The sequence below is a fragment of the Drosophila kikkawai genome, chromosome 3R, assembly GCF_030179895.1.
Source record: "Drosophila kikkawai strain 14028-0561.14 chromosome 3R, DkikHiC1v2, whole genome shotgun sequence".
NCBI lineage: Eukaryota > Metazoa > Arthropoda > Insecta > Diptera > Drosophilidae > Drosophila > Drosophila kikkawai.
Window position 1 is genome coordinate 23694220 of NC_091731.1, and position 25131 is coordinate 23719350.

Sequence of the window (25131 nt, forward strand, 5' to 3'; positions counted from 1 at the left end):
ACAAGAAATTTAAATAACACTCTTCCCATCCAAAATATCCGTAATATACCTTGCATAACCCCCATTTTCCGTGGTATTACTCCGACATCAGGACAGGAAGCGAACGGGAAAAAAAGCAACGCGGACAACGGGTGGCCACAACAAAAGCAGCAACAAAAGCACCGGCAGCAGAAGCCCCACAAACTGTAGCGACGGCATTGTTTTAATGCATTTGAAGCAGCAGCAGCAGTAGCAGCAGCCGTAGAAGGACCAGGACCAGCAGCAACAAAAAAGGACGCCTGGAGGATGCGGGTCCGGCTGTGGCAGATTCCCCCGACGATGGCTGATGGCGGTGGCGTATACGCACTATGTGCCACATTACGTATACGTAATACGTATACGGTGCGCTCTACTTGCCCCCGCCCGGCTCGCCCGCGGTACTCCCGCGCTGCTGCTGGTACGCCGATGGCCCTGAGGAGTCCTTAACGGTAAACGTCACATAGTACCGTTTGTTGCTGTCCAGCTTCTCCGCCGGCAGTGAAATTAGCTGTTTATTTTTGCCATGTGACAGCTCCAGGGCCACCTTGTGATTGCAGCGACTGCCACCGCCCGCACTACCACCGCCCGTGCCACCTGCCCTGCCGCTGGAAGCGCGGCCGCTGGTCAGGATCTTGGGCAGGAAGAAGCTGCTCACGCTACCCGTCTTCTTGTACGGTCCAAAGCCGAACTTTGGCATCGTGTGGTGATTCATCATGGGAACTGCAAGACAGAGAACAGGACAAGACATTAGATTAATGATCGGGGGGATGATCGGCCAACTGACAGGTGTCCTGCAGGAGCGCCAGACGACACTCAGCAGAAATGGCCATGGTAAAAACTAATAAAGGAATGGCTGCGCTTTTGGCTGCCGGATTAAGGACCTTTTCGGCGGGGATTACCACCTTCTTTGTGTCAGCAAAATAACTGTTTGTAAACAGTACCCTGTGATGGACAGGACGAACGGAGGCGGATGGAGGGCACAAATGAATGCGTTTTTAATTTGCCATAAGCCGGGACGCATCCTTTGAAGCTCTCGGGCTCCGGCAGTGCCGAATGGCGAATGGCGAGTGCCGAGTGGAAGATGTAATAAAAGTGGAAAGCCAGAAAGGCGGCGGCGGGTCGGGTCGAGTCGAGTCGAGAATATTTTTAATTTGCCGCGCAGTGAATAAACTGCTCGTAATTAGGATTTATATTTTTATGCCCTGCAGCTGGCGAGCAGCTGCTTTGAATTCGAGTGTCTGTCCCACGCTTGACCCAGTGCCGGCGAAAGTGTTGCCAACGAACGATTCGCCTCTTTGGCCCGGCCAAAAGCCTGTCTGGTGCCATTTTTCACGCTTGCACAGAGCCGCTTAAAGCCCTCAAGCAAACGGAACAAAATGCTGCCGAGCTACACAGAAAAAATACAGAAAAAACAATGTTTCGTAAAGTTGTAAAATTACTTGAGCTTTTCAAATTAATAAAAGAAGAAATTCATTTTCTTTATATCTGCTTCGTTAAGTGTTGGATAGAATAAACAATTGAATGGCAAAGTAATTAATCTAACTTGTGACAAAGACTATTTTTTTTTTTTTGTCCCTGCATTTAATAACTAGATTACTCACTGTAGGCGGCACACGGGATGCCCGTGTAGGCGTGGGCCGCATGGAGGCAGCGGTGCGTCTTCGTGGTGCACTGCAGCGCCTTCTCGTAGGCATTGTAGTCCGGACTTAGGCGCCGCTCCGCCTGAAAAATATAGAAAGGGGATAAGCAGGCTGGAAAGGATAGGCAAGCGGTGTTGATCCCACCTCCTCGTAGACCTCGTTGATGTTCTGGAAGTTGTTGGTGCCCGGCCGCTGGAGTCCCTTGAGCGTTTCGTAGAGGAAGAGCTCAAAGTTCTTGAACGTGAACTCGGTGAAGTTGTAGCGCCTCAGCCGCGTTCCCGTCTCGCTGCCAAGGAGCACGCAGGACTTGTGGTAGTCGTCAACGGCGCGCTTCACCAGCACGGACTCGTTGAGCTTGCTGGAGCGGATCTGGAGCGATTTGAGCTCCAGCAGATGCTGGAAAATCTTGCGCTCCATGTAGTATCTGCAAACAGAGAAGTGAATGAGATTGGAAGCCATAAAGAAGGTCGAATGAAAAGCGCAGACAGTGGTCTTTGTTTCAGGGCACCACCATTGTGTTGGTCGTCATCATCATGATTGGGTCGGGTTTTCCGGAGCAGCTAGCAAAATAAATGTTGGCAAATGTACGTATATTGTCATTTTGATATCCTCACGACTCAAAGAAAGGCGAAGTCGCCTGCTGGGCCCCACAAAGGTCCTTTCTTTTGCCTTCTCCGCTCTCACAGAAGCTGCTCCCTGGCACTGCTCGAGCGCAATAAAAGGCATCATGTTATTAAAATTTCAAAAATACTAAAGTGCGTACGCGGAAAAAATTCTATTAATAATTGAGGCCGGGCATAAAGGAAGCGAGTCAAATTAAAGCCAACGCCATCGGCAGGCACCCTCTATGCCATAAAATGTTATTAGAAATTTTATTAAAAATTAGGCAAACAGCCAGCCGGGTTGCTTTAAGGGATCTGCATCTTGCGCGGACCCCTCGAAAGTTGCTCCTTTAACTCGGCTTGCGGGCCAGCGAGTTTTCTAAATCAACTGGCAGCCGAAACCTTTGGCGCGGGAAGCGCATTCACCGAAAAAACTAAGCAAATTTGTCGAGTGCACTCGGTGCTTAAAAGCTGGCGGAAAGCGAAAAGCAAGAGCGGCGTTTTCGGAAAATTGTTTGCACAGCACACCGGCTGGAGGAGACCGCTTGACACTGCTCGCCACTTGGCTGCGCCTCGCGAAATTATGCAAAACAATTTGACTTTGAAACAAAAGTTCATTGGCCAAGCGGCGGGCATCGACAGGGGAGGAGCCTGCCGAGTGCCAGGTAATAAATGGCCAAGAATCCTTGTGCACCAAAAGCTGCGTAATAAATTGGCCAAGGGCCCAAGGAATCCCGCAGCGCGACTTCAAAGCCGGCCATCGTTCTTCCGCTTGTTTTACCGCCGCCGCCGCCACAGCGGTCATCTTCATCTCCATCTTCATCGCCATCTCCATCTTCATCAGTAGGGGAATCAGCATCCTTATCACCATTCCCTTGCTTATCCTGGCCATCGTTGTGGCCATCACTTGTTTGCCGAAGCGCTTTTCAATTTTACGCCTCGCTTTTGGCTTCGTTCGGTTGCGCTTGAGTTCTTTGCAAGTCTTTCTCGCTTTGTGCAAATACTTTTTGCAGTACTGTCCTTGGCACACTTTCAGCCCAGCCATTGCCCAGGCCCACCGCCCCCGCTGCCACCGAGTGATACTGATTTCCGTTTCCGCTTTACGTTCGCCTAGTACAACTTTCATTTCATTTTCTTGTGCGCGTTGATTTTGTGTGCCACATTTTTCCACTGCAACCGCTCGCAGCGAACTGTCCTGCCCACTGGCCCCCACACCTCCTAACACCACCCACCGCCCGGCTCTTCCTGTTTGTGACACAAATGTGACAGGCAAAAAGTGCACGCAGCGCCAAAGTGGATGAAGTGGAAAGCCCGCCAGCGGCAAAGTCAGCACCATCACCACCTCCATCACCAGCACCAACGTAGGCGCACTTTTCTGAAGCGCTGACAACGACAACGACAACAGAATGCAAAGAAATTAAGCGCTGCACAAGTTGCAACAACGAATTCCCGCCCGGCGGCAATTTGCGCGGGACAGCAGGCAACAAAGGCGGGGGACGGCACAAACCAGAACCTTTTGCCAAGTGTTAATGGTTTTGGCCAGAAACTGAAACTGAAACAGAATCAGACGGTAGAAGAGGCGGCCGGATGGCTTGGCAAAGACGTGGCCTGCATAACTGCACACCTGCCGAGCACCGCCTGGAAAATCGATGGCCGCCAAAAAGTGTTGACAAAGTCGCACACCCTCATGGAATCCGTGAAAAGTCTGCGGCTGGCTTTGCACTCCGACGGGCAGTCCTTCAGACTTCGGGAAAAACTTTTCCGCTTCATTTTTCATTACGGCTATATTTCTGAGCCCGCGCTTCAAACTTCGCCAAGTGCCTGGCCAAAAGCCTGACTGGCGAAATCCAAGAGAACCGGCGGCTTCATCAACTTTATCGCCGGGCGGAGCAGTTTAAGGTCGCAAATGAAGACAGCGGGCAGTTTAAATTAAACTAATCGGAGGAAATTGAGAGATAACTCAGGAGGCAGTTCTCAAAAAGTTACTTTTTATTTAAGGCTTGAGCTAATATCGAATTAATCAATGAAATTTGTGATCATTTGAGATTTGTATGTAGAAACCTTCCTTCAAAGGGGTTCGTGAATTTCTAATAGTAAAATTGCCTCCTTTACAGCGTTTGAAACTTCTTACTAAAATAATACCCTGCGTTAGGATATAAATTTTCCCAAACAAAGCTAGTTCCAAGTAAAACGACCAACAAATATGCCTAATTCCATCACGCACCGCTGCAGGACCACAAAAATCATCCGCAAGGAAAACGAAATCCAAATATTTAACAATGTCAATTACGAGAACGCACATTATAAATCCCAAATCTCACCTGTGCTGCTGGGACTCGAGGCACCCACACACACCTCACACACACTCATTCTGGCAGACAGACACACGCAGCCCCGGTAAGTTATTTGTTTAATTTATGCGTCAGATAAAATTTTAATCTCTTCGGAGCCGAAACGAGGAAACAAAATAAAGTTGCAGGGGCGCAAGGACGACGGACTGGGCTGGTGGTCTGTCCGTGTGAAAAGCGTGCGAATGCAAAATAAAATGAAAAATACAAAATAAAATAAAGTCTCTATTTACACACTTTTCATGGCATTCGCCCTGCGAAGCCCGCTCTGTCCAGAGTATTCAACTGGGAGCCATGGATTCACTTCACTTCACTTTTTTCTGTGTTTTTTGCGTTACTTCCGTTCTTCGGGCTTCGAGTAAATTCTATTTGGATTTTTCGCCACCCCGATGCTCGCCGTAGATTCGCTGGGAATTAATTGACTCACCCCGCCGACTTGTTGAGGAACTTGTTCGGAAAGTTGCTGAGCAAGACACTTGTTTGACTTTCGGTTTTGCGTACATTGCGTATACGCCGCGTATTGCCGGAACCTCAAACTGGCGGAATCTCTGGCTCTGGTTCCGGGCTTCGACGGAACCCGTGGTGACTCCTGGCCCGACTTGGCCTGCTGCTCCGGCTTATGCAAACAGCCGAGTTAAATATTTTCATTAGTCAAGTGGAAAGAATTATTTATGAAATGCGCTCGCTCGCCGGCCGGATTTCGCCTCTGTTTTCGCCCCGTTATTGTTTTGTTTTGTTTTTCTTTCTCGGTGAATGTTTGCAAATTTATTCATGGGCTACAAGGCAGATTAGCAAAATTAATAAAAGTCAGCTTACGCTTTTTAATTAAGTTTTGCGGCCGGGCTTATGCAAATACCATAAATAAATACAATTGACTTTTAAGTTGGTGGAGCAGCCTACAGGGGAGTAGCTAACATAATCGATCTACGCCGCCACCTCTTGACAAAATGACAAATTAAATTACCGGCACACGAGCTCCATCGCTACTAGTGTGAGCTTATGGCCAATTCCTGGCAATTCAGTCCCGGGACACAAAGGGATTTCCGCCAACAAGCTTGCAAACGAAGAGCGAACACAAATGGTAATGGCCTCGTTCTCGTCCTGATTCTCATCCTTGCCTCTTTGAGGACCTCTAAAAATGCTCTCGCTAATCTGCACTAATTCCATTTACAATTAGCATTAGCGAGTTGTAAACGAAGCCAAAGACTTTGCTACACTCCGACTGCCTTCCTGGTTGCCTGGCTGCCTGCCTGCTTGCGGCTAATTTTCATATTTTGTTCAAGTTTCTGTATAAACAAAACATCGCACCGCAGGTGGGCGCCCTCCGTCCTTGCCCCATTCAACCCTTCTGGGCCGATTCTGTGCAGCTAATTAAAATGCGCAACTCTTTGCCGGAAATGAGCATTTCGGCTAATGACAGCGGACGAGATTCGGAGCATTCGAGGGCACTGGAATAAATCAGCCAGGATATTAGCCGGCCTCGCCGAGTGAACTCGGACTTGACCTAATTATGATTTATAATCCACCTTTGGGTAATTAAGAGACCCAATAAGAGGTAACAAAGCGTATCGGCGAATTGAATTAAGCCCTCTTGTCACCAACGACATCCACCTGTTATGCTTGAGGTTTAATGTCATAGTTCATGCTCCAGTACATGGTAAATGAACATTAATGCCGCGTTTATTGCCTTTAACCGCATTATAATAACTTTAAAGCGCGCCTCTTTATGGCGAACGGAAGCCGGGCAATTTATTTGCTGACCAGCGCAACAATGGAGCCTCGCAGCAAAAAAAAAAGGAGGAAAGAAAGAAATGAGAAATGCGGCCCAGGCTATTAAATCCCTGGCTAAATTAACTTTAAGGCGGCAGCTCCATCGAGTCCGGCTCCGTCTCCGTCTCCGGCCCGGCTTCTGCTCCTTCTCCGGGTCTGGGCAGTTTGATTACATTAAGAGCCGCCGCAGCCACAACTGCGGAGCTGAAGTGCGCGCGTGATATAATGCGATCCGGGCAGCGGGACATTCAAGTTGATTAAAATCAAGCATCAAGTAAATAAATCTACGGCCGAAAAGACGGCGCTCGCCGGCGCCACTAACTGCCTGGAGATTAATTTAAATGAATGAATCTCGCCATCAACTCTCCAGGGCTCGCGCCTCGCAGCTCGAACTGCAGCTCACACTCGAAGTCCTGCCTCATTTAAGGTCAATCTGTAATGCTTGTTCCCACAGAGACCTAACGAAATTTACACCTGGCCCATCCCATTTTTATATTTATAAAATATAAATTAATAAGGCAAACTCACCTGCGGATATTCCGCTGAATGGACCTGGTCACGGCGCCCATGTCGCAGGCTCCCTTGTCGCCTGGCTTGCGGTTCTCCAACCGACTGCTGCAGGAGCGTCCGTCCAGGGTGGCATAGATGGGCCGGCGGGGCATGTGGGCAGACCGGAGGGTGGGGATCTTGCTGCGTTCTGCCCGTGGACTTGGCTCGAAGCCAGAGTCCTGATCCTTACTAGTGGTCAGTGCGGCAATGCTGCTGCCTCCGTCGCGGGATTCCTGACCGCTCTTCCAGTTGCTGCGAGTCTTGGTGCCGCTACGCACACGCTTCTTTAGGCGACGCTTGCGTCCATTGCCCATGCCCTCGGTGTTGTCATCTCCAGGTCCGGCTGCGCCTCCTGGTGCTGCTCCTCCTGAGTTGCCCACACCATGGCGATTACCGCTGCTCAGGAAGCGACGCAGGGCACTGTCGTGCTCCGGATCTATGGCATCTGCCTCGTCCTCATCGTACTCATCGTCATACTCCTCGTACTCGTACTCCATCTTCTCCAGCTCTGAGGCACTCGGCAGCTGGACAATGGAATTGCCTTCGTTTACCACTTGAAATACTTGATTGCTGACATTGCGTCCGGGTCTCTTGGGATCCTCCGACTCGCCCAGGGAGTCGTCGCTCTTCAGCACCTGGAAGCTCGATTTTCGCTCGGCGGCGGGCTCATCGGAAGCTGTACCTGCATTTGGAGACGGGTTTGCAACTGGGTCATCGTCCGCCGAGTCGGAGGGCAGGAGTGTGAAGGAGCGCCTCGACTCCTGTTCCCGTTGCGGTTGCTCCTGTTGGGTGGGCGTCTGGGAGTTTGTAATGGGAGTGGGAACAGGAGCAGGGGCAGAAGCAGGAGTAGGTCGTGGTTGTTGTGCGGTTGTAGGCTTTTTTGCATCTGTTGAAGGAGTGGGAGTGGGCGTGGAATTGGGCACCGAAGGGGGTGTGGGAGTGGGATTGGGCTTTGGTCTGGCTTCAGCCTGCTCCATCTGCTCGCGTTTTTTGCCAGCAGATGCTGGTTTTGAAGCCTCAGATTCAACCCCTTCTGCGACGGTGGTATTCGGCTGCGGCTGTGGCTTCTCTGCGGCTGTCTGTGGCTTGGCAGCCTCCTTTTCGGGAGCTGGTGGCTCTGAGGGCGGGGCAGGCTCTGTTGGAGCGTCAGGCTGTGGGGTTTCCTTAAACTCCTTTTCAGGTTTTTCCGCTGGGGATTCGCTTTTCTTTTCCGGAGGCTTCTCTTCACTGGAACTCTTCGACTCGCTGCTCAGGGCCGTAGCTGCTATTTTGATCACCTGCTCCACCTCCTTGGACACCAGCTGGGTCTCCTCTTCGCTCAACTGCACCTTAGCCTCCTCCTGAGGAGAAGGTGCCTCTGCACTGGGCAATTCCTCGGAAGACTTTGAGGTAAGCTGCTCGGCATCGTAATGGACATCCACCTGTGTCACCACCGACTTGGCCGCCTCGGGCTCCTCGTCTGTTAGCTCAACTGCATGGGATTCCTCCACCAGAAGGGTGTCCATGAGGGGAGACTTATCGCTCTTGGCACTCTGCGGTGGCGACTTGATGAAAGTGCCCTCCTTGGTGGGAGGTGTCTGATGTCTGCTGGCGGATGGAGGCCTCTCCTTGGTGTTAGGCTGCTCTTTGGGATTTCCAGGCTTCTGTTCTCCGTTGACTGATATGGATTTTCGGGAACCCTTCTCCGGCGACGATTGTACGGTGTGATTCGCCTCGTCCTCATCACTATCCCGACGGTCTTTGGACTTCCTTGAGGATGTGGAACGCTTGCGTGAAACCACTCGTTCCTTCTGCCGCTTGTGGTAACAACAATTCTCGCAAGAGTCCTCGTCGTCCTCGCCATCCTCCTCCCACTCGCTGGAGCTGGCATACCGCTCGCGTGACTTGCGCCGCCTGATCTCGATGTTGCTCTTGGAGCGGCAGATCTCGCTACAGCGCTCGTGCTTGGACTCCCCGCAGCTGCTGGTCCGCCTCCTCAGCTGCCTCCGCTTGTGCCGCCGGCAGACGTGCTTCAGGCGCTGCTCCTTGCGATACGTCTGCTCGGAGCAACTGCAATCCGCCTCGGGATCGTTGCCCTGACCATGGCCATTGCCATTCCCGTTCTCATTCCCATTGTCCGAATCGGAGCGCTTTAGATAGACCACGTACTTCTTGGAGCTGCGCAGGTCATGTAGCTCCTCCTTCTCCATATACTTGAGCGGTCTTACCAGGTCAGCTGCATTGGTTTCGTGGAAGGGATTCCCCTTCCCCGTCCTGCGGCTGCTCAGCCGCACCTTGTTGGCCGGCTGCCCGCCATTGGCCTGCAGAAACTTGGCCGTGGAACGGTGGCCCCGCTGAAGTGCTCCATCCAGCGGGGTCAGAACCAAGCCCCGCGAGTTCCTGTAGACGGCATTCACATCCGCCCCATAGTCTAGCAGGAGCTTGCACATGTCCGTGTAATCGTTGGCCGCTGCTATGTGCAGCAGGCTGCGTCCGTCATTGCTGGTAGTATTCACCTGCTTAGGCCGCTGGCTCAGCAGCCACTCGAGCAGCTCCCTTCTCCCGGAGGCGGCAGCTTCGTGCAGCGGCAGGTCACCCTTGGCGTTGCGCAGCCACAGATTAGCGCCGCGCTCCTTCAGAAGCTTCAGAGTCTCGAACTGGCCCTTGGAGCAGCCACAATGGGCGGGAGTGCGTCCCTTGCGATCCTGGCGATTGGGATCCGCTTCCAGGTCCAGCAGTCTGGCTGTGGAATCGGCATGGCCCAAGGTAACCGCATAATGTAGAGCCGTGCAGCCGTTGGAATCGATGAGATCCGTGGGAGCACCACAGAGGCCAATGAGGGTGTCAATGCATTCGGTGTGTCCCCTGGAACCAGCACAGTGCAAGGCGGTAAGTCCATCTCTGAGAGGAAATTAAAATTGAAACAATTAGGATACTTTCATTGGGAAAACCATAAGAAAAACCCACTTATCCGACGACTCCACCCGTGCTCCCGCCTTGACCAGGGCAATCACCGCCTTGGCCGATCCCGCCGAGGCGGCCCACAACAGCGGCTGTCGTCCGTCTTTGTCCTGGACATCGACACTGCTCTGGGGATGTGCCAACAAAATGCCCAGAATTTCGAGGGAGAGACGCGAACTGGTGCCAGAGCTGGCCTGCTGCTTGCTATCGTGGCTGGCACCGCACATCTGGGCAGCATAATGCAGCGGAGTGCCTCCATTGGCGTCCGGCTTGGCCACACTAGCTCCCGCTGCCAGGACGGCACGCAAGGATTCCACCTCGCCGCATACTAGAACGTTGATGGGGAGAAACCAAACAGAGAATTTAATATTTAATATTTTTAAATATTAAATTTATACATTTAATGAATATGTCGATTTATTGGATCTCTTTTTGAGGCTCCTAAAAGCATGCAGTAAAATATTTTACCGCCAATCTGGTGAAAAAATGTGGTTTGTGTGCGGTTAAATGCGTCGAATTCGTTAATAATAAAAATAAAATGTTCAAAAAGTTGCCACAATTAACAAGAGCAGTTTTAAATTCATAAATATTTTGAAATATTTTATTAGCTTATTTGCAAAACTCTGATATTATTTATTTTTGTGGTGCAATTTTTAAAAAACCCAAACCAACAACTTTGTGTTTTCAATAATAAAATCATAAAATCATAAAATCAATGGACGCTCACTTACCCGTGGCCCAGTGCACCACCGAGTGACCCTCGTTGTCCACCGCATTCACGTCGGCCTTGTTGGCCAACAAGAGATTGACCATGGCCAGGTTGCCCTGGATAACGGCCAGGTGGAGCGGCGTGAAGCCATCCTCGTCCGCGGACTCCAGCAGCTCGGGGGCTGCGATGGCGATACTGGCGGCCGCCACGAGGTCAGTGCTCTGGTCAACGTCCTGCGCGGCACAGTAGTGCAGCGCGTTGCGATGGCTTCTGTCCCGCTGCCGCAGCAGTTGGGGCTGTAAACGAAAACCGAAAAGAATAGGATAGAGATTAAAATGGGGAACAGCTTCGTTAAGAGATCGACAATATTAATTATTTTCGCCTGTTAAGGAGAAATTCACGCTGACGGATAAACTAATTAAAATGTCATTTGCATATTGCACTCAATTGCATTCCCCGAACTCACCCTCCCCGAGCCACAGGGCAGTGTTTGATGGACCGGTCCTGGCACAGCCTTAATTGCCGGCAAATAATTTCGTGGAATATAAATGTATGTGTATGCGGTTGTTTATTTAACCGGCCAAGTTGTCGGTGGTTGCCAGCCGGTTGTGGCCTTTGTGCAACTGTCGCCCGTCGACCGAAAAGCAATTATGTTTGCCACATCCCTAGGCGGGCCATCATCAAAAACGCGACGGAAATTGCACAAAAAAAATACAAACAAAAACCGACTGCGTTAATCAATTATAATTATTTCAATTTAAAACAAATTCTTGCGTTAATCATGGCGAAAACCCTTGGAAAAGTCGTGTGCCGCGAACCGCTGTTGGCCAGTAACTAAGCCAACAACAAAGGTAAACAAACGGTTAGCGTCGCGTCGTTGCGTTGCCTGGAAAGTGCAAGTGTCGGCAGGGGCAAAAAGGGTTCCTGGAAGTTGGCAACCGTCGTCATGGGCAACGTGGTGAGTTGCCAAAGCGGCAGCAGGAGTGGGAGCCAGGTGTGTGCTTGGTGTGTGTGGTGTCTTCGAGTTGAGCTCACCAGATTATCGCCAGCATTTTTGGCGCGCAAAACAATATCAAACTCCAGCGGCGAGGCGAACATGGAGGGTGAAGGGCGCTGCGGTGCCAAGGAGCCGAGGAGCCGTGGAGCGTCTAGCGAGGAGCGTGTCAAAACATGTCAAGTGCACAAAAAATACTGTCGCCGCCGCCGAAAAGTATGCTAAAACTTTGCCCCGCTGCTGCCAGGAATTCGCAATGCGACGACAGCGACGCCGACAGAGCCAAAAGCGGCGACGTCAGCAGCAGCAGCGGCACAGCACGCAAATGTGAAAGTGAAAACGTTTGCAAATCGTCGGCCAACGGGGCGGATGATGGCTGGCTTTGCAGGCTGACTGGCACCAGGGCGCTGCCCTGCCGCACTGGAGCCACACAGTTTTTCGTGGGCGGCCACGGGCGCGCTTATTAGGCTTCGCAACTAACTTTTCTTGCGGCATAGTTTGTGCTAATTTCTTTCAGCTCCCACACCTCTTTATGGTTCCACCTTTCGGTCCCAGTCACACGCAAAGAAAATAGATAAATTATAAATATAACAACAAGAAATGTCCTTTTTAAGGCACATTTTGTAGAGCCTTTTGTAGAGCATTGTAAAGCCAAGATACAAAAGGCTAAAAAGCTTTAAAAATAGTAAGGACCTTTCTTAAACATTTAATTAAGTAAATTTGGTGAAACTTACTATTTCTGTTGTTTCTATAAATATTTTATTTTATAAGCTAAATTTTAATTTAAACCAAGCTCTTGGGTACTAACTGCTTACATGAAAACTCCATTTAATTTACATATATGGTGAGTTTAATGACAGAAAACTAAAAAGCTTTTTTGGTGACGCAGTTAAAATCAATAAAGAAATTATTTACAAATTCTGGGCTTTTCATACCTTTTTTAAAACGTGTACAGGTTATTTTAAAGGCCATAACAAAGGTCATAATCCAACAAGTTTATAGCAAAAAATCTATAGAATCTCTTGAATAATACCTTTCTAGATCAATGAATACCCCCAAACTGGATTATTCATATTTCTCCCTGTGGATCTAGTGTTTATCTTGTCAGTGGGGCCGAGTGATTGACTGTGTTGCTTTTCTAACCAACATTCAATTTCTGCAAACAGTTCGGGCACGCTGGCTTTCTATTTATACCGGGTTATCGCGTGACTCTAGTAAAACTGTCGTGCGACGAGTGGAGGCCAGCTCTCACCTGGAATACCCCACCGAGGGGAAGTGCTCAATTTATTGCACATTTAAGCATGAGTCAAACAAGAGTTCGATAGCTATAGAAAGTAAGGCGAAACTCGGCTCTTGTGGCAGGAACAAGCAACTGAGAGCGCGGAAAGTAAACTTTCGCTATTAGGCATTTGCGTGTTGCAGGGGCGCCCTCCAAGGGGGGGGCCATAGCAAGCAGGACAAGGGCTTCTTAAGGCCATAGGACTGCATGGCTCAACAGGTGAATTTTGGGGCAGACCCAAAAAGTTCACTCTACGAAAGTTAAATATTTAATGTTTCACTTAATTTACAGTTTGCGTAGAAATCTGGTAAGGGTCCATTCCTGGGTTTTTCACATTTCGCTGTTGATTGAATCGAATTTCAGTTGCGGTTTCGTTTTCCATTTCCATTTCCCCTTTCCCTTTGCGTATTTGCGAGGCGAAAATGTTTACAATGAATGATTTTTATTTGCTGCTTCCGTTATCTGCGGGCTGCTTTTCCGAAGGCCCTGCTGTTTGTTTCTTACTGCGCAAGGACCTTCGCCGGATTATGAATAATTCAAATAAACTGAAATGATACCTAAAAACTTTGACAGCCAGTTTCCCCCTACCCCTCTTCCATTCATTGGTGCCTGCTGCTGCTTGTGGGGTAGAAAAACAAAAAAGGACCCGGGAATAAAGTTCCCCCTGCCGCTGCTGTTGCTCTGGCTGCTTTGTTATTATTATGATGATGCTTGGTGTGATTGTTGCCGTATTCCTTTGCTCCCCCACCACCACCACCATCATCATCATCATCATCGTCGTTGTTGTTGTCCCCCAGCATCCAGCCAGCCAGCCACTGGCCGCTTCTGTTGGTGTCATGCAAATTTGCATTCAACTTTCTACATTCACCCGACACAAAATGAAATGCGATAATCAAATACGAGCAACAACAATGCGCTCAAAAGGCAGCGCCAGCAACACAGGACTGCCAGGAGGGCGGGCGAGGGGAGGTCAGTCCCTCCATCGTGGCCAAGATAAAACTTTTGGCGCTGGCAGTCCAGTTGGCCCACCAATGGCCCGGCACTGGGCGATTGCCATCGCTGCTGTCGCTGTTGCTGCTGCCATTCGAGTTCCTGTTTATGCCATTTTAATAGTTCTTTAAACAAATAAAACGTGCCCAGGCCACGCAGAAAAATGAGGCCACCAGGGTACTGCAACTGGCATAAAAGCCATATCAACGAACGAGGTTCAACACCTACAACCAATGCAAATTATTACCTGTGAGTTTATATTCATTCAATCACGGGGTATTTTGTGGTACTATATAAATCGGTAGTGGCTTGTTATCACTTTCAAGAGTGTCTACAATTTATTTTATTTCTGCTTTTCTTGTAAAACAAATATTTTTGAAGGAAAAATGTAATTAAAAAAAATCGAATATAGATTTTTCCACATAAAGCTAACATTAATAATTAACCGCTTTAAATACATACATATTTGCCTGTGTAAGTTATCTTTTAAAAGCTCTTTTATATTTTGTAATCAAAGAGAGTCATTTATAAAACAAATTATTACAATAAAGGCACCCATAGTGTTACAGCTCTTACAACTTTATTATATTTTTCCTAGTGGCAGATGAAGGCTAGAAGGCAACTGGCATTTATTTATTCATTATAATAACCACTCGCACGATATGGCCGGTTATAAACGAAGAAAAACTCTTCAGCTAGTCCAACTGGGTCAGGTTATCTCACTTTTAGTTTCGCCAGATTAATGGCAAATGAGCTACAAAACAACACAAAAGGTGAGCATTAAAAAGCACGAGTCAGGATTTATGGCAGCCGTCCAGCAAGTGCAGGAGCAGCAGGAGCAACAGTTAGGCTGGCAAGGACATAAAATTTCGTTTCGCATTTTACGATTCCTCATTTCGGCCGTGTGCTACCTTGAATCCCTTTGCCAGTCCTAAGCCGGCATACGTATGCACGTGTTTGGGGCCGGCTCTGCCTTTAAGAGCTTCCGGGCATGCCGAAAAGACAACAAAACTTAAAACTTCCTTTGGGTTTTTACACACCCAACACTCACCTCCTTCGGTGATATCCCTGCCGGCATTCGGGGCTTAAGGGGCGCTCAGATTTATATGGCAGTCGTATGAAAACTGGATCTGCCCGGAACAGAGGAAAACAATTTGCGTAGCTCTCGAAAGGAGATATAAAGATATCAAATATTCGACCACTGTCTCGTGTCCAGCCCCCGGCATTTGCATAACTGAAGCGACAACAGTTGTCGTCAAAGGACGAGGCCCGGAATGTCTCGCAGGATACTCTCGAAATCTGAGCCTCAAACGGAGTGTGCGTGTGGTCAGCAGTCGCGCTGTGGCCGGGCTTATTATTCATATATCGTAAGCCATTAGCATAACAATGAGAATGAGCATGAGAGGAAGCTGGTCACAGAAGTCATAGGACGTTCTACTCCTTCGGGTGACGCATACGCCGTGTGGCACGGCAGCCACAGGACAGGGGGTCTCCGCTGTTTACACCCAGGAAGTGCGTACAAATATAAATAAAGCATAAATAATAATGAAAGACGACGCAGCCGCCACAACAATAACGACGAGGACTCCTTGCCACACAGTTACATGATAATGCATAAAAAATAAAATACATGCATGGCCTGAAAGCCATGAAAGGGCACAAATGCCAAATGGCAACTGGCATCTGAGGTGGCGGCGGGTAGGGACTGGAGTAAGGATTCGACTTAACGCTTCGTTGGGCAGCACATCCGCCATAATTATGTGCGACGCGTCGGGAGAATGGCACATTAAAAGGCTGAAGGAGCAACCCGAAAACGGGGTGCTGGCAAGAGCATCAGCAGCAGCAGGAGATTCGCTCACAGCACGTCTCTTCCAGCAGGATAACCCCTGGTCGGGAGCCCAAATACCGGAAACTCCTCGACAGGCGCCTCTAGGTCGCCCCCGTCTGCGGCTGCTTAAGATGTCAAGTGACCACAGGGCATAGAAGCCACAGCACTAGGAAGACCCGACCAGCCGCCCTCAATGGCAAATTTATGCGGACAATGTGCAATTCATATGTTAATCACATTCGCCCACCCCCTGAAGATGTATTTTAATTAACGTAAGCGGCAAAGTGCGCAGGTAGCAGCAGTCATCCCACCCGGTAGGATCCAGGGGCGAGCGCTGGAAATACTTTTAGGGGTTTTTGAGTCAGATAAATATTTAAATATTTATAATTTATTCTACATCGAAATTCTACAGAGATATTTCGAAAGTTTCTCTTAGTGTTGAATTTATATCTACAAATCAAGCCAAGCATTGGTAAAGTCATAACCATAAGCGCATTTACTTTCGAGCCCCCTTCCGTTTGCCACTGGAAGGATAGTAAGTGCAAGCAGGAGCAGCAGTGGCATTACTTAGACGTCGGTGTGCAGCGTCTCAAGCCGCCAGACGGAGGCGCCTCCACGGCAACTATAATTTGCATGCTCGACAGACAAAGCCTAACTGCTGGCAAACAGAGACAGATATGGGGACAGGGGAAACAGAGAGAGCGGCAGGATAACTGTTGTTGTGGCACCTTTTATACTTCTAATTAGTGCCACGTTGGCGGCTGCAGCAACAATGGTGGTTAGCTCTGGCTGCATGCATTGCAGTTGCTGGGAATCGAGCCCTTTGTTGCGGCATCCTTTACAGCTTGGCTTCCCTTTCCCCCAGTCCTTTCTCAACCCTTAAGCGCCACCCGGGCTCAGCCCACCTGCTGATCCTTGAGGAAGCGCTTCGCTGTGCAGCATTCTTAAGTAGTTTTGGCAATTATTTACAGCTACTTTGGCTCAGGGCCCTTCTCACCCCGCATCCGCTTTTGGCCCGAACTCATCAAAAGGTTTGCCGCACGGATTATTATTATGCTATGTGCCATGTGGCAGCCGGGCTGCCGACTCAAGGCTCAGGGCTCCCGGGTTCTGGTTCCTGGTTCCTGGTTTCCAGCTCCCTGCGCTGTATAGTTAAACTTTCGCATAGTTTTTATGCCGTGCAACGGATTAACAACAACGGCAAACTTTCATTTTGATCTACAAACTTTTCCGGCGGTTTAAGCCGCTCTACCTCAGGCTCATCCCCCATCCTGGTGCCCCCCTCAGTCTCAGGTGGTAAAATGTTTGCCAAACATCAAGAGCCATTTCCCCGCTTTAACGGCAATTCAATGCCGGGCTACAAGGCTCATGCATACTTTAAGGTATTCAGATCAGCTCGGAACCAGCTGAACATGGGAAATATGAGCAGCGGACGCGGACGCTGTCGTGTTGCCTGCATAATTCATTGGCCAAGTTCCGAGAGCCGTAAGTCATGGCTCAAGTTTTGCCTAAATCGAATTAACTTGCAAAATATTTTAGAAACTTTCCGGGTCCGGGTCAATTAAAAATTACGAGTATTATGTAACTCTTCGTCCCTCCCCGCACTCGCTCTCGCATTCCGAGTAATTTCCGCAACAAAAACTTTACGGGATGGCAGCCACTCTGACCTCATCCCTACTCGCCGGAGGACTGTGCACCGAAGCGCATTAAAATTAGTAACAAGCCAAGCTCATTTGTGTCAACTTTGACTGTCATTATGCACTCTGAGCAAATATTGTTGGATGCCGAGGCAAAAGTTTTGGACCTCCGGACCTACGACTCCAGCTCCGGTTCAAATCTCGCATGTGATTAGCCCGTCGGGCATTTCCTTGAGCAAAAATGTTGCAGGAGCATTCGAATTCATACACGGATATCCTTCTCTCTCTCTATCTGTCTGGGCTCCAACTCCAGTTGTCCAACTTGTTGGCCTGCAACTTCTGGCCAGAACGGGCCACTGGCGGAAGTCATTGCAAGAGCCAAACAACAGTTACAACCGGCTCGGGCTTAGGCTTGGGCTTGGGATTGGGTTACTCAGCTCCCGGCCAGCCGCAATGCAAGACAAATTTCTACGATTTCAGTAATTAATTTGCCATTGCAAACTTTGGCCAGTGGAAGAGTCATCCCCGTCATAGTCCGTTCGTATTCCTCTGGTGGTTTCTAATTAATTGGACAGCTGTCCGGCTAAGCCGCCGCATATGGTAACCGCACACAAAGTTGGCGAGCAGCTTCACCCAATTGGAAATGGGGTTTTTGGGCTCAATTAGCCGCCGGTTCGGTTCGGGGCCAACTTCTGATGACGGCCAAAACCTCAAACCAGCACGCTGACCCATTAATTTAACTCGTTGGCGCTGACTTTTATTTGGACATTTGTTGGGCCTCCTCCTCGCCGTCTAATTAATTGTATTCGGACATGCAAAACTGTCGAAAATCCATTCAATCGCATGCAAGCGCAAAGGTCGCAGGTCAGTCGGCCATTTGGCCAGATATTTTGCCATTTCATCCAATCTGTGAGCTCCATTGGCGCTGATTGCATTCTCCACGACTCTCGCACCCTCACCTGGCTGGGCGAGCGATTAATTAAAAATTCAAATGACTGCGACTGAAGCTAAATAGATACTGTGAAGTAATCCGAATGTCAGCGCAAAGGCAAATCAAATGGAGGAACGATTGAACAACCGGAGCCACTCGCTCGAAGGTAAAGAGTACAAATGGAAAGTGAACGAAATGCAAACTTTTTCCACGTCATTTTTAATGAATTTTCAACAAAATGTGCCAAGCGGGGCTCCGGAAAAGGATCGGCCGGACGATTGCCGATTGCATCACCCACACCCCCCATCCTGCCCAGCGTTTCACCCAAATTGATAATAATTTGCACGTTGATTGAGCGGCAATGGCGAAGGAAAGCGAAAAAGTGGAAAGCGCTCTGAGCGAGCGTAATTAAAAAGATGCCGACCGAAGGTCAATCAATCGCAGCTAATGGAAACTGTATAAAGTAGAAAGTGAGTTTCCTAAACAGCGAGGAAGCCTTAAATTTCGACCCACCTGGGTCTGGGCCCTTCAATTTCGAAACGACGACAACAACGCGCACTGAATTCCAAATTAATTTTCAACGACAAGTTTCAAGCACTCCCCAGCCCCCTGCTTTCTGAAGACCACATAAAAATCCCATGGGACAGGAGTACCCTGTAAAAATGCGGGCCACTAGGGCGTATGAGTTACAAACGCCAGCTGGCCATGCAAATGCCTCAGAAAGGCTTGCCGCCCGGCCAGCCACTCGGTCCAACATTGCCGCACACAAAGTTATTGCCTGCTTGTTTTGTTATTATATTATTTGCAACAAACAAAAGCTGCCCCATGCCACAGCATCTCTTGCGGCTCTCGCTTGGCTAAAATCAACTTCTGCAGCTGACTTTTGAGCGAAAACTTTTCCTTAAAGCTGTAAGAGCGAAAGAGCTGGGGTTGGTTAGCCGATGCCAAGGAGCAAAGTGCACTGGGAAAAAAGTTTGACTAAATGCTGTTCAATAGGAAATGATTAAAGATAATAAAAATAATAATATGGAACTTTAAGGGTAAATTTCTATTTATGTACAGTAGTTTTCCTACATTGGTATGATTTATTTCAGGTCATATTTTCTTGTTCTATTATATCGAATAATTATTTAATAATTAATTAATTAACTCGTCAATTACGACTGCTCGAAGTTTTCGCCTTCTCATCATTTACTTATATCAACATTTATTTATGAATAGTTTCCTTTTCTTCTTTAAAAAGTAACTTGCACTTTGGTTTAATTAACATTTGGTTTATCAGCATTTTAAACTAAATAAAGGTTTAAAAAATATAAACCCAAGTTTAATTATTATACCAATTTTAAATTAACACCTCCTGGTATATTTATATAGAATCGAAACAGTAGAACGGTTTTTTCTCAGTACTCAGCAACGAAGCCCAACAGCGCCGCAAATCTTAAGTGAAAATAAATAATTCACACCTGCAACAATCTGAGGGACGGCAGCCGACACACACACACACACACACCTATAGAGGAACACATATACATACACCGAAGAGATAGACATACAATTACCAACTTGCGGTGTAAAACTTCAGTCTCGAACTCTCGGCTAAATTGCGGTTTAAAGTTGAAGGCAGCACAGCAACAACAATCGACCTGGACGCGGAGGTGGCGCAATTACGCCATTAACATTAACTAAAGGCGAGCCAGAGCTGGGGGAATTCCCTGTCAGGAAGCGGGAACCCGGAGCGCAGGGAATAACCGGGGGAGCAACAATGCCAGGAGCCAAAAAGTTTTATTTTCTAAGAAATTAAGACTTAATTGGTAAAAACAGCAGCAACAACAATGTCGGCAGCAAGACAGACAATAAGGACGACCGACGAGAGCCCCAGATATCGAGGGGGTGGCGGCAAAAACCAACATCAATGAAAAGTTTAAGCAAAACAATAGCAGGCAAGTAAACAACGTCGATGAATGTTGCTTGAGTGCTCTCAAAAAGCTGAGAAGCCACTAGCGTTGTGTACGAGTGCCATGTCTATGTACATTTCATATATATAAAAACTTATTGTTGGCAGCTTTCTTTCGGCCATGAGAAAAACGCTCTGCAATAGTTGTTACCCATACGCCACGTTGAACACAGCAATAAATCGAAAACACAGAAATCCAATAACAAGAGTACTCACTGAGAAAAGAACAAAGTTCGATCATAAAAGTATAGAGCTCTGCTGGCATTATTCGTACAATATTGCTTACAAAAGGGAGTATTTTTTAGAGGAACTTATAGACAGATCCCTTTTCCTTTTTAATTTCCTTATTATCAATTTAATTCTTCAAAAAATATAATATTATCTTGAGTTTATTTATGGTGTACAATAATAGTTCGGCAATCCTCTGACTGAAATCGCCATTAAACTAACCCTCAAAAATATAGAAGCTAAAAGCAAGCATCGGGGACAAAGGCAACGCGACAAAGCCAAGAGGCGCTGTTTAATTATTATACGACAGCAAAAAATGTTGGCTCAGTCCGGCCAGAGAAGACGGCAAATTAAAGACATTAAAACTTTTAATAGCTTAGGCGGCCTTATCAAGGACGAAGCGCGATAGCAGGACAAAATCGGTGGGGCGGAACGGGGCGAAGGCTACAGCCACAGACATGCAGAGAGACAAGACAAATTAAAACATGTCTCACAGGCACAAGAAGATATAACAAAATAAACAACAAGAACAAGAACAGCAATAAGCAGAGCAAATAACAATATCGCCGCGAACAACATTAATAATATCAGTCAGCGACTGGCGACGTAATTATATTCGGATTTACTGAGCTGAACTCGCCGCGGCTTTACCTTGAACCCCACCCCGCCCGCGACTCTTCTAAAAATACCAAACAAGATTTTTGAAGAAGAAAAAACAACAAATAGCCTTCGGTTAACAATTTACATAAGTAATGCACATTCGCATTACGCATCCGCTCCGTTAGCGCTGCCCGAATAAAGTTACGTATACGCCCCGCTGCCGCTGCTCGAATTAAGTTGAAAACCTATTTTTACGCTAGGCTCATTGCCTCCATTCCACTTTTCAGCGGGCGAATTCGAATCCCAATGCGAATGGGAATGCGGTCATGTTGGCGTTGTTTATGGGGCTCATAAAGTACGCGGGCCAAAAGTAAGTAATAATCGCCAGCATTTGCCATATTTCACAGGCAAATAAACTGCTCGACATTGCCGATGAGGGTGGTGAATGGTGAATGGTTTGCTGTGGGTGGCTTTTTCGCCCCAAGGTTAGGCAACAGAAATGTCATTTAGCAATTACATAACCGAGTAAACTGGCAGAGGGGAAGGAGTTGAAGGGTGGCGTCTTCTCATCCAAGTATTTGCGCAAAAAGTCGCTCCCTCGAACTGTGCGCAATACTCAATGTCAGGCAATTTCACATCAAATTTGGCGTCAATATCAATTACCAGGACGAAGGCACGCCAACTGGCCGGAAATGAAGGCATTTGTCCAGGACTCACAATGGCTGGCAAATAATTGCAAAACTAGCAACATGACAATCCGATGGCGAGCAAGGATCGAGAGGCTGGGCCACCGGAGGACACGACCAGGCTCCTCGGTGGGGCCTTGAAAATTTATCTGCGTTCAATTAAAAACTTTTCAAATTTCAATTAAATGTGAAATTGGCATATTTAGGCGCTTGATGAACGGACGAGCCGACGAAACGGAATCAAATGAAATGATGGCAATGGAAGGACGACGAACCGAAAGGACTCAAACTTGGACTCGGACTCGGACTCGGTCACGGTCTCGGCGAAGGCAAAGAAGAGTGGAAGGACCATTTAGCATTCACCATTCGCCTGGCATAACTAAGCTTGGGGGATTATTTTGTCAATTTTAAATGTCCTGCCATTTACAGCATTCAAATTCAACTCGCCTTTGTTGTGCTCTCCCGGCTTGTTGTAGAAATGTTTATGAAGCAATTAGGGGCTCTGAACTGTGAACAATGCGCCGAAATGACTGCAACGGAAATTTAAAGACCCCCCCCCCCCCCCCCCCCCCCAAACTCTAATGCCCGGAATGCCCGGGACCTCGAAAGGGTTTCCCTTTGGCTTTAAGCATTGTGCCGGCTCATCGTGACTGCAAAAAGATTAGAATCCTGTTACGCCTTTGCCTGATTTTGGGCCTTTGTTGGAGGCCCAAAGATGACTGGCCTTGCCTTTTGAAGGCAAACAGGACCGGCCTCTGGAAGAAGTCAGCTTGTCATGCTTGGACCGCCTCGTCTTGGCCATTATCCTTACTAGCTGGTAAATCCTGTTCCATTACACACTTGGCGTTGGCCTGTTGTTTTTCCCCAAACTTAACACGTGTTTAAATGCGCCAAACTTCAGAGACGGCTCTAGATAGTTTTAGAGCAACTTAAGAACCACCAACAACATAGGTTTACAGATAGAAAATCGAAGCTTTAAAATGATTAAAAATTAAATATAGAAGTGTTTGAATAAGAATACATTTTATCAATTAAGAAAACTTTGATGTGCATAAATATAAATTAAGCTTACTCTTCTAAAACCTAATTTTAACAACCTTTTACAACAAAACGTGTTTCTATCATATAGAATTTTCAACAGTGTATTACATCTTACCTTGGCGCGCATCTGGGCAAGCACTTGGTAAATGTCGCCTCGCTGGCACGCGTACATGAGGCTGGTGCAGCCCTCGGCGAGACGCTTTTTTGCGGCGGCCGACTGTGACGGCAACAGCAACTGCAACTGCGACTGTGACACCGAGTCCTGGCCAGTATCTGGCTTTGGGTGGGTCCTTGGCTCGGTCTGAGGCTCGTTGTTTGTTTCTGGCACGTCCACTGCTGCTTCCGCTGCCGCATCCTGTCTGCTGTCCGGCATAGCAATGACTTTGTCTGCCTGGGGATGCTGCTGCTGCTGCTGCTGCTCCCGCTTCTGTTCCTGCCCATGCCCCTGCTTGGCGCGTGTCCTTCGCGGCAGCGGACTCTCGAACTGCAAATACTTTTTCGCGGCCTTCAGACGCGGCGGCTTCGGAGGCCCCGTGGTCACGTCGCCCACTTCCGGTTTCGGACGCTTCTGCATCCTCTAATGCGGTTAGCAGCGTTCTCTGACCCGTTTTACCCGCTGCTTTGTGTTTGTCTTTGTGCTGGTGGTGTCTCTCGCAGGATTTTTCACTCATTTTACGCCGCTTTGAAGCATTTTTTGCCCGTATAATGAATCGCGGCTGATGCTACGGCTGCTGCTGGTTGGCTGGGTCGGCCCCGACTGCCTTTGCGTCTATGTATAATTAAACACTAATTTGTTTGCTCACAACTGGCTCGGTTAGGGCTGCTGCCTGAATGCGGGTCCTTCTTACCGCCGATAGTTTGCGGTTGTCGTTGACAGTTTCGCTAGTTCAAAGTAAACACATTCTGCGCTTTTAAGCGGAAACGGAAGTGAGCAGTGTGCGCGAGTGTGCAAGTCTCTGTGTGTGTGCCGCTTTCACTCGAACGCCTTTTAAATTTTCAAGAGGCGAACGCAAAAGCAACATCCGCGGCAACGTCCTCGTCAATAATTAATTTCGGTTTTTATCAAAGAGTGAACAACGCACACACACTCAGAGAGAGACACACACACACACACATTTCGCTGTCTCCATCAGGGGAATACTCCGCCGACTCAGCGGCGAAATAGACAGCTAGAAACCAGGCTCTGGCTTCTGGCACATATGGACCATCATTCCACCTGGCGAAAGCCACCTCCCACCTGCCCAATCGCCCGTCATCCCAGCAGCCAGCCAGCTCCCTGCTGTGCGCAAGGGCGTTGACAGGAGCGCGGCGTGTAGCGCACTAAAGTATGCCATGAAAAATTCAATGTCTCTGCATTTGATTTAAATTTCCCTTTTCACACATACGCACGCCGCACATTTCACGCGATATCAAAGTGAATTTGGCTGTTAAATCGCGTGGAAAATAGTTTTCGAATAACGGAAAGCGCCACCGCAGCGGAACGGAAATTCCATGCTTATTTTTAGCCACAAATAATAATCATGTGGCTGCGTCCGCGATGCTTAAGTTAAGTCCTCGCTCGCTCCCAATTCGACTACTATAAAGGGAAATCTGCGAAAACCTATCGCATTGATTGCAACTCGAAATTAAATTATATAAACACAAGAGCTCGAATGCGAATTGGATTGGTTTTGGTTCGGTTTGGTTTCGGTTTGGGAGAAAGGAAATGGAAGCGAAAGGCTCATTGATGGCGATTGCCGGGCATTAAGCTCGATCCGTTCGTTGCCTTTGCAGGCGATTCAGGCTCCTCCGCCTTCACAGCCTCGGATTTACATTTCATTTGTGAGGACTACGACGACGACGACTGATGCCAACTGGCGAGATGGTGATGATTTTGGCAAGGTTTACGAGGCGTTGAACAGCCCACCACTCCTCCGCGAAAGCCACGGACAGACGACAGGCATCGGGCTTTTAATAAATTAATAATAAAAAGGAGACGCAGCAGTTGGTGGGGAAATGCAATAAAATTTAACTTTTCTCTACCTCCCGGCTCGAAGTTTGAGCTCCATTAGTCCGAGGAGCCGAAAATGATGACTACGTGGTGGAGTAATACACAAAAAGAAGGGTCTGGCATATCTTTATAGATATAATTGGCTTATGAAAGCGAAAGAAAATTGGAAATAATTTAAATAGTTCAAGGAAAGCTTTCATTTTGCAATGCTCTCTATCTTTAATTTATTAGAATTTCATTATAAACTTGATTTATTTTCCTACTTCCTACTTTTTTTTAGGTGTAAAAGCCTAAGTAACGAGCCAACTTTTAGGCCAATTGAGAAAATTTCAAAAATTGAGAGGCATCCGGCAAGGGCCTGCCTCAGATAATGCAAGTGGGCTAAAAGCCTCAGGGG

The 25131-nt window shown here is 48.0% G+C and overlaps 1 protein-coding gene across 2 annotated transcripts; it reads right to left on the reverse strand.

Moving 5' to 3' along the window:
* On the reverse strand, positions 1-23318 carry LOC108083962 (uncharacterized). 2 transcript variants are annotated; one of them, XM_017179969.2, is made up of 8 exons: positions 22860-23318; positions 10599-10872; positions 9874-10195; positions 7758-9807; positions 6907-7724; positions 1803-2082; positions 1620-1740; positions 1-738 (listed from the first exon to the last, which is right to left on the reverse strand). In XM_017179969.2, exons 1-8 carry the CDS (start codon positions 23316-23318, stop codon positions 389-391), a joined length of 4674 nt encoding a protein of 1557 aa, XP_017035458.1. In that variant the 3' UTR covers positions 1-388. The 2 variants fall into 2 exon arrangements, with proteins under 2 accessions (XP_017035458.1, XP_070142880.1); XM_070286779.1 differs by lacking the exon at positions 22860-23318 and adding an exon at positions 11612-11674.
* Between the last annotated feature and the right edge of the window lie 1813 nt (positions 23319-25131).

Bases quoted from the DNA above. Each gene is read 5' to 3' on its own strand.
- LOC108083962 (XM_017179969.2), bottom strand. From the start codon at position 23,318: ATGCAGAAGCGTCCGAAACCGGAAGTGGGCGACGTGACCACGGGGCCT. The intron at 9,808-9,873 runs GTGGGTTTTTCT...ATTTCCTCTCAG, and splicing joins CGGGTGGAGTCGTCGGATAA to AGATGGACTTACCGCCTTGC. The intron at 7,725-7,757 runs GCTCCTGTTCCC...ACAAACTCCCAG, and splicing joins CTACTCCTGCTTCTGCCCCT to ACGCCCACCCAACAGGAGCA.